A 15,715-nucleotide genomic window follows, 5' to 3' on the forward strand; every position below is an offset into this window, starting at 1 on the left:
CATATCTGAGCTGTAACCATTATCCTGTGTTCATGAATAGAATAAAATGTGAGAGAGAATAGTGTTGTGACTTTAATACAATCGGCATAATTGTACTTCTCAATTCTAAATCAAAAGTTTTGGTGGTGTGCACAGAACCCTGTCACTCAGCACTCTAAGGATGCCCTACCCTTCTCTATCCCTGAGCTGTTTTGCTTCTGGCTATTTGCTCCTCCAGCTGCAGTGTTCTCTGAATAATGTGCCCACAAATGGTGGGAAGTTAGTACCAAGCTTCCCCAAGTGATGATGCTCTATGCTCCCAAAGGGCCAATGACCTATGACTGTCTTGAAGAAGATCCATGCCCATGGTCATGGCTTCTTGTGAGAATGGATGAACTTCATATAGGCCAGGAGGGTGCCATGGTCATTGTGTAGCAGTGGTCACCAAAGCCTCACCTGTTGACATTATAGATTTGATAGTCCTAAGGCCTAACTATAATCTTTTCCCGAAGCCACCAACTACAGAAACAAATTTCTTTAAAATAAGTTATCTTGAAGTTTTAATAGCTGTTTTATCAGAATGATTTATTGAGAAGATTCAGTTATTCCATTTTTCAATGTAATTTCTAATTCATAAAACTAATGAGCAGCTGTATTCTTTATCCCTTTACTTCCCTATCTTGATCATCTCTGTGTCCAGGACAGCAGTGAGATTCTGAGACATCCCTGTGAGCAGTGTGACTCGGTGGGCCTGAAGGGACCTTCTGAAGGTGTGAGCACATTCGTGCTGCAGAGGACACACTGACACTCTTACAGATTTATTTTCTTTTTCTTAGATTTTTGAAGACTATGAGAAACTGCTGCAATCTGAGAACTATGTGACAAAGAGACAATCTTTGAAGGTAATGCCAGATTTTTTTTAAGTCCTTATAAGCTTGTTAACAAACAATGTCTACTCTGCACAAGTAAATACATAAAACTCAAATGTCCTTTGATTTGAAAAGTGACTTCAGGGGTGTGTTTTATGCTCTGATTGAGGTTTTTAGCAAAATAATATAAATAGCAAGTGTATGCTGAAGTCAGAAGTGGGATATTTCACTAAGGAAGAAGACCGAGCCTAAGCTGACTAAGCAGAAGAACTACATGGTTCTCTCCTGGGAATATTCTCAGAGGTGAAGGGAAGCTGGTCAAGTGACTGGGATAGCAAGGCTTAATGGAGTCCTAGAACCACTTCAGCGTGCCTTACTGTAGAAATGACAGAATAAACTAGTCCAGTGCTTCTCCAGCAACCTATGCATGACATTCACAGGAGAAATAACAGTTCCAAAGTACAACACACAAAGCACAAACGTGTAAATTCCCCTTGCTGCTTTAAGTTTGGGAAATGATAGACCTAGTATTTTTGAATGGGAATAACAACTGTCAGCTATAATACAGCGTTTATAGCATACAAATGTTATGGAGCTTCTATGTTAAGGGAAGCATTTCTCTCCCAGCAGTATAACATATTTTCTTAAAATCCATTTCATTGCCAGGTCCCATTCCCCAACCAGTGTTTAACCACAGCTTTGCTATTAAACTTCACATGCTCAAATTACATTCATAACAAAGAAACAGAAGAAATAGTTATTCCCTAAGAGTAATATTTTAAATATCAACTAAGCTAAGGTATACCTCAGTAGTAGGACACTCAACTGGGAGTGTACAAGGCCTTGAGTTTGATAAAGGGGGACTGAAATGCTTATGTGGGAAAAAAAAAACCTGTCTAACTACATAAATAAAACCTTGCTAAAAAGAAAATAAATAAAATAAAGCCTGGCAGGACTTCACTGGAAGAGAATCTGGAAAGAAGTAAGAAGGTGTAGTTGTCTGGGAAAGAAAGCAAAGTAGTGGTGAGGAGCTGTCTCTGAGGGTAAATTACTCACCCAGAACCAATATACAAGGATGCAGCATTGGCTGGACAGATGTCTCAGAGGTCAAGAGCACTTGTTGCTTTTCCAGAGGATACATGTTCAAGTCCAAGCACCCACATAGCAGCTCACAGCCACCTGTAACTCCAGTCTCAGGGGATCTGATGGCCTCTTCTGTCCTCAAAGGCACTAAAAGTATTAGTGGTACAGACAAAAGGCCTGTACACATAAAACTAAGATTAAAATATGTTCATTTAAAAGCAGACTGCAGTGGCACTGGTGTCTATAATCCTGGGATGCCCCTACAGAGATAGGAGGTTAGGAGGCAGAGCTAAGGAAGCTTATGGTCCAGCTAGGACTAAAGTGACAGTATCACAATAAGGTACAAAGCAAACATTTAAGTTCCCCTGAAGATTGTAAGTTCAGTAAATGATAAACTATTTAAAATTTTGACTTGGAAAACAACTGTTTATTATAATATGGAAGTTAGAGAGCTGAATGCTATGGGACTTATATTCACAGTAGCTTATAACAAGAGAGACCCTGTCTCAAAGTAGAAGACTAGGACTAAGACCCAAGGTTGTCTTCTAAACTGTACACAGGTTCCATGGTATGCACACGCGCGCGCGTATACACACACACACACACACACACACACACACACACACACAAAGGGTGCTGGTTCTTAATTATCCATAAATGCTGGGTGAAGTGTTGGAAAAAGCAGTGGTAGGGAGAATGTTCACTCAATCAGCAAATATCAACGCGCTTCTCTTGTAGACATGTAGTGGCCACAAGCCAGCACTGTGACCCTGGGCTTTGCAAGCAGGTGATCTTGCATGGCTTCCAGATGCTCTAAGTACTAAAAGAGAAGATTAGCAGACTGAAGGGCTATATTCCAAAAGAATCTGGAATGTCCCCACTAAGAAAGAAAGCCTTAGTTGTCTGAGTCACAGTTCTACTAGGCAGGGTTTTTTATGAGGGAAAGAAAGCCACGTCTGAGGGGCTAGATGTGTGCCAGAGCAGCTGGAATGGCAGCAAGGCCTCTCTAGCATTGAGCACCTATGTGTGAAAATGTAAAATGAGCCCAAATAAGGTATGTGTGTGTTAAGACCCAAGGGGGAAGCCATATCCCTACGAAATGCCAGTGGAAATGCTCAAGAGCCCAACACAGCTCTGGGCTGTAAGTACCTGCCCTCCCTAGAAAAAGTTGCTCAGAAATGGCCATTAGTCAAGAACAGGTGGGTCAGTGCTGATGACGTGGCATGGCTAGGCTGCGCCTCTGTCCTTCAGAGCATGGTTGGATTTTCACAACACTTTTCAGCTAGTAGCTCTGTGCTAGCCATGCAGGCTGTATACCTTCCAGCTGCTGAGCAGCTCTCTTGTGATGTCAGGATGGTGCTTCTCATGGGACAGTGCATATGCTCTTAATATCTCATACAATTTTAAATTAAAGTAAAGAACTTTTTATTTTTTCCGCATCTTTATATTTTTTCACTGTGGTTTGCATTAGTCATGTTATGTCCCCTAAATTGATGCTATCACTATCCCAACTTCTGATTTAATTGACAGGTCAGTTTTCAGCCAGTCAATCAGCACTTGTTAATGAGGTTCCCTTTGCATAGAAGCCAATGCAAGGTGACCCATTTAGAGAAATTTTGTGCTGTGCCAGAGCTCCTCATATTGAGGCCAGTGATGCAGGAAACTGAACTCCAGGCAGAACAGTGACCTCAGAATGGTATTGCCCTATGTCCAGAGATGTGCTGAAGCTCCCTGCTTAACTATTCGTGACTGGAGATTCTGAGACAAGGAGCCCTTGTCTTTAGTTGTATGCCCAGTGAGGACCCCATCAAGCTCCACAGGGGTAGCTCCAAACCCATGATCACACAGATGGCTCTGGTTAAACTGAGTAGGCCACAAGACAAAAAGGCCTGAATGTGGAAAAAGATTTGTGGGGCTTAACAGAGAGATGGGGAGATGAGAGTAGGGAATAAAAGTAACAGGAATATATCTCACACACGGAGTTGTCACAGAGAAAAGTTAATTTAGGCCTACATAATGAGTAGAAGGACAGCCAGAGATGCTTATCAGTATTACAGGAGAGAGGCTTTGAAGAGAGGTGGCCATTGGAATAGTAAAGAGATGAGAATGCTCTAAGGGCCAGCATATGAGAAATGGCTTGGGTATTTCCAAAGTCCTTCTTTTGAGTGTAAGTCTGACATACTGAACCAAGTAGAGTTCTGTGTGACTGAGCCTAATTGAAGGAGAAAAGATGAGGGGTGGTCTTTAGATTTGATCCATTTCACCAGTGACTAGAACTTGAACTAAAGTTTTCCTGACTCTGACACCTCAGGCCATCAGAAAGCTAGTGTCCTGTCCCTTTGGGCCTATCTTGCCTTTTCTTTCTGACTAACAGATTGTCAACCCATATCTCTATTGACTCTTCTCTAATTGGCTTTGTCCCCACCTTGTCCTCTTTCCCTCTTCATATTTTAATATGGTTCCAACAGAGCTTCACTGTGGTAAGAACTACTGACTTTTTTATTTGTTTATTTTTGTAGTACTGGGGATGGAACCAAGTGGAACAGACCTTTGTACCTAGTTCAGAAACACCTGTAACTTTCCCTCTCCTGCTTGTTTACAAATGCTTCTGTTCCCGTGAGGCTGTTTGCTGTTCTGCATGAGTCTACTGAGACCTGCCTTTCTCGTTTGAATCCTTTCTAGTCTGAGTATGTAAAGGAGAGCATTGGGGGCAGAGAGGGACAGACTAAAGCATGTGACAAGATACAGGACTAGGAAAATGGGCTTCGGGGAGAGTTGGCTGTAAGTGCTGGGTTATAAGGCAGAGATGCTGCTGAAATGGTGCTGCATCCATCACCAGATGCAGGGGAGCTCAGTGGTGAGTGGTTAGACTGGTTCACATATCAACATCAGGCTTATTCAACGTGGCTCCTTCTCTAAAGAAAAGAGTTACTCTGGGGAACTCTGCTGATGCAAGCTTGGTTTTTCCTTAGATCTGTGGTCACAGTAGCTATTGTCCTATAACCACATTTGCTAATATGGACCCTGTGAGGTTTTACCAGTGATGTCCTATAATTGTAGGAAATGAGAAGTTAAGACTGTCGCAGTGGCAAACAGCCTCATCAGTATAAACTGGCTGACATTTTAAGCCATTTTTCTGATTCCAAAGTACTTGCTACCTGCTGCCTTTTTCAATCATGTTCTAAACTTGTTTCCTAGACTTTCTTGGTCTTAGGATACTTAGACTCCTGGTGCCAATAAAAAGTAATTAAAAGAGAAATTTCTTTCCCTTATATGCTGGAGCTTAGGAAATTATTTATCTTCTTCAGAAGTTTGGCATTTAATTACTAGCAAGAAAGATTATAATTAAAAGGAAGCTTGGTGGATTTTTTTTTTTTTTTAGCTCTGATCAGTTTAATTAAAACAGCACATTTTGGGGGAGAGCCTCTTAGTTTCTCTAGCTACATGATTAAGTAAAATGTACATGTGTTCCATTTACTTAGAATAACAGCCCTGCTTTGTAATTCTTTGTTGCACTGTGGGTGGTTCACTGTTGTCCTTGTCACTGTTAATTAAAATAGATCGACAGGTAATGCCCAAAAGACTTGAAACTAAGCATACTCTTCACATCTTGAATAATACAAAGCTTGAATAAGCATGATTCCGCAAAATAGAAGAATAGAAAAATACTACCTGTAGCACTAAGAATATAGGAGTTGTTCCAAAGTAATGCCCTTACTGGATTAAAGAAATCTAAGCTATTCCATATAGGAAAGCACTTTAGGAATGGATCTCTCTCTCTCTCTCTCTCTCTCTCTCTCTCTCAACATGCTTACTTTAAGTTCAAGGAGGAAAGATAGTAGTAACAGGTCTGGAGCATGTTGGGCTTAAGGTCATGGGTGTTTTGTGTGTGAGAGTATGGCATTCTGGGATCCCAGAGTCTTAAGCATGCTGTGCAAATGTTCTCCTGCTTTACCTGTGCTCCCAAGCCCTTCAGTTTTCAAGTCAGTGTTTTCCTGTGGAGCTTAGGTTCTCCTTGAACTTGCTTCATGTCTCCACAGCTGGCATTTTTAAGTATGCACCACCACATCTGGTTTTGTAAGCTTGTGTGAACAGAAGACAAAATTGGAATGACTAAATCTGCATTGAACTCATAAATATAACATTTACAAATCCTTACTAAAGAATCTGTGTTTATAAATTTTATGTAAAAATTTGTTGCAGTATATTTGTTGTACATAGCACAAGTTTCACAAAGGTATTTGCATGACTTCTATTCCTCTTATTTTTCTAGTCTTGACTTTCATCTTCATAGCATATGTGCATACAACTGATTTTATGTCTCAGTATAAATGAGAGAAGACAGGTGATTTTTGCCTTTCTGATCTATTTTACTTTATATGGAGATCTCCAGTTGCATCCATTTTCTAGCAAATAACATACTTTATTATTCTTTATGACTAAATGAAACCCTACTGTAGGGTGAGCTCGGTTGGTAGAGTCCTTGACTAGCATGAACAAAGTTCGGCATTCAGTCACCAGAGCTGCATAATCCAGGTGTCATGACACATGCCTGTGAACCTAGCACTAGGGACGTAGAAGATCGAATGAGTGCTAAGCCAACCAGGGCTACATGAAATCCTGTCTAAAAAAAAAAAAATCCATTGTGTATGTATACTACATTTTCTTCATTCTGTGCCCAGTAGAAAATACAAGCCTACACTCTGTATAAAAATACTGAAGGTCCCAAATAACCAGAGCAACCCTGAGGAAAAAGAACAAACCCAGAGAAATCACCATATCAGGTCCCAAGATATTCTCCAGGGCCATCATAAGTAGACCCATGGAATGGGAGAGAGTACCACCAAATAAAGCCACTGTTAGGATAGTTCAGAACATGAAGTTTTCCCGTGTTACTTGTGTTTGTATTACATTATTTTATTGTGTTTGCTGGGTAAATAAGTAGATAGTTTTAGGGCTGAAAAACCCTTGCTGGCTTTACAGTCAGGAGTGCTATCTTTATCTTGAAGGCTGAGGAACCCTTTGAGCTATTCCTGTCTCCCTCTCTAGAGGCACTTGTAATGAGAACTCTTCCAAGCCTCTTGGAGAGATCAGAGAAATTTGGATATCCAGATAAAGGCAATCCAGAGAGACAAACATCTCCCTGGGTTACCAGGTGAATTTCAGGTGAACCAGGAAGTGCAGGTGGCAGTGCCCTAATTCTCCCACAGGGCAAGTCTACTTCCACCCTGAGAGACTTAGCCAAGCTACTTCAGTACTTCCCTGTGTTCCTGGGATAGTCTCTAGGCCCTCAGAGTCATGTTTTCACAGGTTTCTCATAGTTTTACACTCATGCTGTAATAGAATGTCTTTTCTGCATTTTGAGAAGAGCAAAATCCTACTTGCTGGGATAGCCCCGGCAATATCCACCACATGGTTAGCTTGGAAGGGCACAAATAGACACCGTGCCTTCTGTGGGTTACCCTCAAAACAGAGTCATGGAAATTCTGTGTACCAGAAACACAAGCAGAAGGCAAGAGACAGTGCTGGGAGACCAAGGAGGAGGGTCAGCATAGCTTCAGAACTAGACATGAGAGCTGACAGTTCAGACAGACAGGAATGAAAGCATTCCTCAAAAATTCAACAGGAGAGAGCAAGCAGTCTCAGCAGACATAGAAAGAGTGTGTGTGGCAGTGAGGAAATAACTGGAGGTTACAGAAGTGATTCTCTGTGCCTGACCAAAAATGTCATCTTCGCGAGTTGCTTCCTGCTGAATCCTTGGAAACGAGGCATGTGTGTATTTGCTGTATAGTAGTAAATACAGCTGACTTTCCAGAATATCATTTAGTTGCTAAATGGACAGGACTAATTAAGATTGAAAGAAATCATTGTGATTTGGGAATTATCCAGATGGAAGAGTGGGACTGTTTGAATAAGGAAACTGGTAGTAAGGACAAGAAGCTGGATGGTTAAGAGTCATTGAAAAACAGAAATTGACAAACCTTGAAAATTATTTTACTATGAAAAGGAGCAAGGGAAAACGAGCTGAGGAAAACTTCAGGAGCTGACAGGCCTCTATGTTTCCAACAAAGGAAAAAAAAATGTTTTTAAAGATGTTAAGTTAGGGCTAGAGAGATGGCTCAATGGTTAAGAGCACAGACTGCTCTACCAGGGGTCCTGAGTTCAATTCTCAGCAACCACATGGTGGCTCACAACCATCTGTAATTGAATTTGATGCCCTCTTCTGGTGTATCTGAAGACAGCAACAGTGTACTCATATACATAAAATAAATAAATCTTTTTTTAAAAAAAGAAGATGTTAGCCGGGCAGTGGTGGCTCATGCCTTTAATCCCAGCACTTGGGAGACAGAGGCAGGTGGATTTCTGAGTTCGAGGCCAGCCTGGTCTACAGAGTGAGTTCCAGGACAGCCTGGGCTACAGAGAAACCCTGTCTCAAAAAACTAAAGAAGAAGAAGAAGAAGAAGAAGAAGAAGAAGAAGAAGAAGAAGAGGTAGTTAAGTTAATCAGCCAGCATTATCCAGGTGGGTCTCTGCAGTAGACTGAATTGACTAGACATTCCAGAGACATCAGGGTTAAAACTGTCCCTACTGACAGAGTTGTACTGGTTTGGAGGAAGAGAACCTGCAGACTTCGGAAAATGTGGTGCTGAAGGAAGGGGACAGTGACAGGTGGCCAGACAGGTTGTGGGAGTGGGAAGCCAGGAACAAAGGCAGCTTCCAGGAGAGCCCTGGGAGTTTTACTGGCACAGGGAGGTTCCAATAAAGTTTAATTACACAGTTCCTCACCATGACCAGCAAATAGCTGATTCTCATCTGTATGCGGTTCTCACTGTGGAATAGACAAAATAAGTAACATAAGCAAGATGGCTGTCTCCTAACAGACACCTTCCCATACACATGTACACACATGCCTGGAATTCTGTTCTGAAAGCCATAGCTGCTGTTTGTGGTGCTTTCTCCTTCCTGTCCAGGATTTCTGTAAGCACCTATGCAGCATGCTGCTCTGGGGGATTTAGGAACAATCGAAAGTGAGAGGAGGGAGTGTCTGCCTGGAAAGTGCTGGTGCACTTCTTAACTGCCCAGTGCTGGAAGCTCCTCTGCTGGGCTGCTGGACGGGCTGCAGTCAGTCTCACTTCGAGTATTTTAATTTTCCTTCAAAATAATTTTGCCTTCTGAGAACCATTGATATGTCACTATACAATGTTTTATTGTACTTTTTGTATTGCTGTGTTAAAGGTTGAATCTAGAGTCTTACACATGCTAAGTAAGTACTTTACACTGAGTTGTATCCCTACCCTTGTTTACTTTTTTTGTAAAACTTTTGAGCCAGAAGATGGTTCAGCAAGTATATATGCCTGCCACAAAACCTTATGACCCAAGCTTAATTCACTGTAGAAGATAATTTGTTGTCACTAGATTCTCTGCTTGCATACACACACACACACACACACACACACACACACACGCACCCCACCACCACCACACCACAGTATAATTTTTTAAAAACCTTCTGCATATTTGATATAGATTCATGGTGTTTGTTTATTTTTCTGACCTTAGATCATATTTCATATTAAAAGTCAGTAGTTAAAGGACTTGGCTTTGATTCCCAACACCCACATGGCAGCTGCAGCTTCAGTTCCAGGAGATCCAGCATTCTCCTCTCACCTCTGAAGGCACCAATCACATACTCCATGTGTGTTCATGCAGTCAGACAAAACACAAATAAAATCAAGCAGATAAATCTGATAAAAATTCAAGTCCAGGATGAGGCTTATTTAATCCAGTAAACCAGTAAGTGCATTCATTCAGGAGAGGGAGTGCAGTGAGTTTTGTTACTTGTGTTCTGCCTAACTGTTCTTGGAGGAGTCCATGGCTGGGAAGCAAAGTGATGGGCGTAGATGCAGATCAGGCTGTCCCTTAGTATGCTGAGCAGTGAGTGGCTGAAAACTGCTTTAAGAACTAACATCGACAATAACATGTAAAAGCTTAAAGAAATACAACAAATACCATGTTCAGGCCTGGCCAGCTGGTTGGTTGTTGTTTGTTTGAGATGAGGTTTCACTGTGCTCACTGGTCTGCAGCTCATGGGCTCATAAGATTCTCCTACCTCCACCTCCTGAAGAGCTGGGGCTGCAGCAGGTCCACTGTGCCTGGTGTACACCTGTTCTTTAAGCACCTCACAGTTCTTCACTTTTTACACCAGCCTTAGATTTCCATTCAGTTAGGTGAGATATACTTGAAGAATCAAATAATGGATCTGGGTTTGTGTCTTTTTGCAGTTGCTCGGTGAGCTGATCCTGGACCGCCACAATTTCACCGTTATGACCAAGTATATCAGCAAGCCAGAGAACCTGAAACTGATGATGAACCTGCTTCGAGACAAAAGTCCAAACATCCAATTTGAAGCCTTCCATGTCTTTAAGGTAAAGGGCTGATGCCTAGATATGGTTTTCTCTAACTTCAAAATGGCAAGGCCTCTGCTTTTTGCTTTCCTTTCCTTGAGAGAAACTTAAACAATCTTTTTGTTTTGGAAACTTATTCTCCCACTAATCTATTGCAGAAAACCGTATCTTGAGTGCTAGGTACAGTTGGGCAAGTTTGCCTCTGACTTTTACTTAATAAATTTAGAGAAATCTCACATCAAGCTGACCTAACTTCAGAGAACCTGCAACCCAGTACCTTGCAGTAAGATAAAGTCATTTTCAAATTAAAAATCCATTGAAAAATAAGTGATGCTTGACCCGCCTGGTAAAGGCCAAGTTAGTATTCCCTGGAGGCCAAGAGGATGGGAAACCCAGTGAGGCAAAGCTTCGTCCAGGTCCTGCCACCACACTTTAGCAGTTCAGTTCTTCATTTTCTCTTCCAAGAAGGCTTCATGAGGCTCAGTGGCTTACCAGCACTTGTGGCTCTTCCAGGGTACCCAGGGTCAGATTCCAGCACCCATTTGTGGTGGCTCACTATAACCTGCAATTCTAGTTCCAGGGGATTTGATGCCCCTGCCTCCAAAGGTACCTGCAGTTATGTGCACATAACATGCCTATAAGCAGACACACATACTTACACATAATTAAAAACAAAAATAAATCTTAAAAAAAAGCCCCCCGCCCCTGTCCCCCACACACACACAGATTGCTGACATGATTGGAGAGTGAGCTCGAGTGGAAGGCTCAATGGAAGCTAGATCAGGAATGCTGGCTTCTGCTTCCAACTGTCTCCTCTCTGAACCCAAGGGAGCACCCAGCTCCTGGGGCTTGTTTGTTACTGCTTTTAAAATGGGGTCTTTTCTCTAACCTTTTTCTCTGCTGTCTGAGTATGAATGGCCCTGAGCCATGGACAGCTGACTCCATTTCTTACTTTTGGGTATGTTGCAGTTCACTCTATGCATCTAGCTGACTTTTGCCAGCTTTTGGTTGTTTTCTCATAATTGATGTCTAGAGTATATGTAAGAGCTCAGTGAACTCCAGGAATATTTGGTCTTAAAATGTATATTCATGGACAGAATTCTTTGTCTGTTAGTGGAGAACATAGGAGTTTATAAGGTAATAGTTGCTTTGACAAGTTAAAAACTTTGTGTTTCTGTTACCAGACATTTATTGCCCTAAAAGCCATTAGGATACTTAAAATGTTAATGTACAAGTTTCATTTATTTCCACTTGGAATCCTAACAGAAGTTTTTCTGCAACTTGACAAGCTGATTCAAAAATTTGCTTGGTAAAGAAGACATAAGGTCACCTGTGGCCATGTTGAAGAACTAGGTCGTGATGCCTATGTACTAGGTAATAAGGCTGCGGTTTGCCTAAGTCTCAGACAATAGTGAGTAAAGTCAGCAAATGTTAAGAACGTCTAATTTTTTTTAAGTTTGAAACTTGTCTCTGTCTAGATTCATGTTTTGCAGTTACAGTCTTAGAGCCTATGGTTAAGAGACAGACACAAGTTCAGGAGAGAAGAGGAGTGGTGCCAAGGGGAGGGGCCATGGCTGTGCTGGGGTCAAAGTGAGCCAGGCTGCAGCCTTGTGCAGCTTGTGCTCATCTGTGATGACATGTGGCATCCTACTGCCTACATTCTTCTTGTGTTAGAACTGTCACATAAAAGTAAGCCGACAGAATAAACAAAAAGTCTGAGGGTAGTTCCAGGAAACACCAAGCATCGGAGCATGGAGACCTGCCTCAGACCCTCCTGAGGAGTGACAGTTCAGAAACCTGTGTGCCAGTCACTCTGTGCCCAAAAGTGTGTACCCTGTCATACAAAGTGAGATCCAGTGTCATCTAATCTTGTTCAGAAATACATGATTATAAAAAGGTTTAGTTCTTGGCAAACTAGAAATAGCCTGCTTCTGTCCTCAGACAATCCGAATTTGGTCCCCCTAATCACTGGACAGAGGAGGAACATTTAAAAATGTCTAACTACTTGTTTACTTGTGTGTGTGTAAATTGAGCCTACCCTGCACCTTAGTACTTTATTTCCTTATGAATAGTTGCTCGCCTCAAAGGAGCCTTTGTAAAGATGCAGAACCCGTGGGCGATGCTCCTGGAAATCCCTTTCAGGCTCGTAATGCCACTTCCATTACCTGCCTGAATTCAGAGACTCCTGAAACTCCATTTCAGGCTGTCCGTGGCCCTGGAAAGTATAGCTGCAACAGGGAAATCCTGGGTGAAAGTCAGAACAGTGGTGAAACCTCCAAGATCAGAATACCCAGGCAAGGGCAATGTTGACATTCCAGCCCCTGTGTTAGTTCCTTCCCAGCATGCCCCTCACCCTCCTGAAGTTAGGCAGCTGGAGAACCCTATTTTGTGGCTGAGGAAGCCATTTCTGTGGGAGATTCAAGGACAAATTTATTAGCATGCGCTCTACCAGTGAACCTCATGTCCTAGTTGTGGGCTTTAGTGTGATGTCAGGTATTTGGGGAAATAACTGTGTGATATTGGTGATAAGTTAAGGAATGTGATAATATTAACGTAGTGAGTGGTTACTGTGTGTTAGTGAGTGCTAAATGGATACAGGCAGGAACTCAGTCGTGTTTGACAGTAAGAGTGTGTGAGGAACTAGTGCATGCCACAGCATGGATAAGCCATGAGAACACTGCTGAGTTACATGATGCCAGCAGTATGACATGACGGTAGGAGGTCAATGATGAGAAGCACAGTAGGCGTGACTGCTGATGGGTGTAGGGCTTCTTTGGGGTAACAGAGTGTCTTAAAGTTGACTGTGATGACACAATTCTATAAGCATACTAGAAGTCATTAATATATATATATATGTCAGTCAGTCAATCAGAGTTAGTCAGGTGGACTAATATGTGAATCATACCTCAATGTGACTGGTTCTAAAACTTTAAAACCTGAATGACGTACAAGTCATCATCAGAAAACTTGATATCCATTCAACAGAATTGCAAGGCTCAGTTTGTATAAGTCAATTAGTATATTCCATATCCTAAGGAAGTTTCTAGAGACATCCAAGGACAATATGAAGAGTGCTTTAAAAAAGCAAAACTTGCCCCAGCGGCCACCCGGCGTTCGGCTCTAGTGGTCTCGTAATGGAGAGTTGTTCCCAGCCCCACGGCCTCCGTTCACCTCAACTTCCACACGCCCGTCATGATGAAGACTGAGAAGAAATCCTTCCACCAGAGCCTGGCAGAGTGGAAGCTGTTCATCTATAACCCGACCAGCGGAGAGTTTCTGGGGCACACCTCTAAGAGCTGAGGTCTGATCTTGTTCTTCTACCTAGTTTTATATGGATTCTTGGCTGCACTCTTCACATTCACAATGTGGGGCATGCTCCAGACTCTGAATGATCCGAAATACCGAGACCATATTCCTAGTCCAGGACTTACGGTTTTTCCCAAACCACAGACTTCCTTGGAATATACATACAGCATGTCTAAGCGAGATATGTATATAAAGTTCATTGAAGACCTGAGGCGTTTCCTAAAGCCATATTCTGTGGAAGAACAGAAGAATCTCACAGATTGTCCTGATGGAGAACTTTTTCATCAGAAGGGTCCAGATTATCGTGCATGTCAGTTTCCAGTTTCCTTGCTTGAAGAATATAGTGGTGTGAATGATGCTGATTTTGGCTATTCCAAAGGACAACCTTGTATTCTTGTGAAAATGAACAGAATAATCGAGTTAATCCCAGATGGAACTCCACAAATAACATGTTTGACAAAGGATGAAAACATAACAAATATAGCAACTTATCCTGAATATGGATTCATATAGTATTTTCCATATTATGGGAAAAAAACGGCACATTGGATATTGACAGCCCCTAGTTGCTGTCCAGGTCAAATTTGACTCTGGTGTTACCATGAAAGAAGTAACAGTTGAGTGCCAAATTGATGGAACCAGGAACCTAAAAAACAAGAATGAACGTGACAAGTTCTTGGGACGAGTTTCGTTCAAAGTCACAGCACGTGCCTAGGAATAGGATGTCTCCACAGAATGTTGTGTTGTCTCCATTTTGTATCAGCTGGACCTGCCATTCTAGGATTATGAGGCCACCTTGGAGGAGGAAGTGGTGTGGTACACACTTGGGTGACATCATAACATGCTTCAGACCATAGTGTTCAGTGTCCTCTGAAGTAACTGCCTACTGCCTCTGCTGCCCCTGAACCCAAGTACGGTCGCCAGACAGGGACCAGTGAGCTCCCGATCCCAAACATGCAGAGTGGGGGTCTCGTCATCGTCTTCTGTGTGTAATTGCCAAACGTCTAAAGCTTCACGTGCTGTGCTGTGTAAATAGTTTATGGATTTAACACTGGTAACTGTCATATTTTGATGCCAACAAAGTTTTAGGGATAAAATGGTACCTTGCCAACATCGAGTGACTTTAGCTGCAAGAAATGTGTGAGAAGTTCTGTATGTGAGGAGGGAAAAGGAGAATAAAGTGGATATAGAAGTACTGAAAAAAAAAAAAACTTGAGAAGAGAGATCAGAGGTAATTCTGGTCCTTTGCTTTGATCTGCATTTACTTCTGAAACTGTTTCACAGTAAGGAATATTTTAAGCATACCTGTGACATGGCATAGGCAGCACCAGCCTGTAGCCGGCTGGACTCCTGCACTCTTAAGCCTTACCTAGAGATCACAGCGAGCAGTTTTTCCCTCAGACCTGTAATCATAAGAGGAAATAGTATATATATAAACTAGCTAGCCAGTACCCAGAGAGTCTGCCCTAACTGTTGCTCAAGTGGAGACCAGTTCTTATTACACAAGAATCTGTGTAAAGGTCTATAATGGCCTCTAGTGTCAGCCCCTCCAGAAGCTGGCCAGGTGGACCATTAGTTCAAGACCTACCTAGGCTATACAGTGGTTTCAAGGGCAGCCTAAGCAATGTAGTCCCAAAAAGCAAAAGAGGGCTGGACTATGACTCAGTGGTAGAGTGCTTAACTGTAATGAGTGAGGCCCTAGGTTCAACCTGATACCACAAAGCGGGAGGGGGTGGTGTAAAACAACAGACTACAGACCAGCATGAGAAATTCAAGCTAAGTTTTCTTTAAGATGGAAGGCTGCATGAGCATTATGTTCAGTCATTATGTCTGAGTGGAGGAGTTTAAAAAGAGGATTGATTTTGTATTTATTGTGGTGAGGGATATAGCCCAGGGCCTCACATGCACCCTGCTCTCACAAGAGCTAAATGTGCGTGCTTTTTCACACATTATTCCTCAGCTCACCTGTGTCACATGTCAGAGCAATCTGAGCAATGTTGCAAGTGGCTCTGGGAACCTCAGCTGCCAGCCTGCCGGCTGGCCTCTATCACTCTCACTGTCTATCGGCTTTGGT

At 42.3% G+C, this 15,715-nt stretch overlaps 2 protein-coding genes and 1 pseudogene across 5 annotated transcripts in view; 2 read left to right on the forward strand and 1 right to left on the reverse strand.

Annotated features, from left to right (window-relative positions):
• Positions 1–15,715, forward strand: part of Cab39l (calcium binding protein 39 like) — a 107,876-nt gene that overhangs the window by 86,284 nt on the left and 5,877 nt on the right. For all 4 annotated transcript variants that reach the window (XM_028785884.1, XM_028785885.1, XM_028785883.1 and 1 more), the window contains 2 exons: positions 816–881; positions 10,213–10,356. In XM_028785884.1, coding sequence (XP_028641717.1) covers positions 816–881; positions 10,213–10,356 — 210 coding nt within the window. The remainder of the gene's footprint in view (positions 1–815; positions 882–10,212; positions 10,357–15,715) is intronic.
• Positions 1–15,715, reverse strand: part of Cdadc1 (cytidine and dCMP deaminase domain containing 1) — a 70,939-nt gene that overhangs the window by 448 nt on the left and 54,776 nt on the right. The gene's annotated exons all lie outside the window — the stretch shown is intronic.
• On the forward strand, positions 13,302–14,589 carry LOC114637640 (annotated as a pseudogene).

This window comes from Grammomys surdaster, unplaced genomic scaffold, assembly GCF_004785775.1.
Source record: "Grammomys surdaster isolate TR1022 unplaced genomic scaffold, NIH_TR_1.0 125357, whole genome shotgun sequence".
Classification (NCBI taxonomy): Eukaryota; Metazoa; Chordata; class Mammalia; order Rodentia; family Muridae; genus Grammomys; species Grammomys surdaster.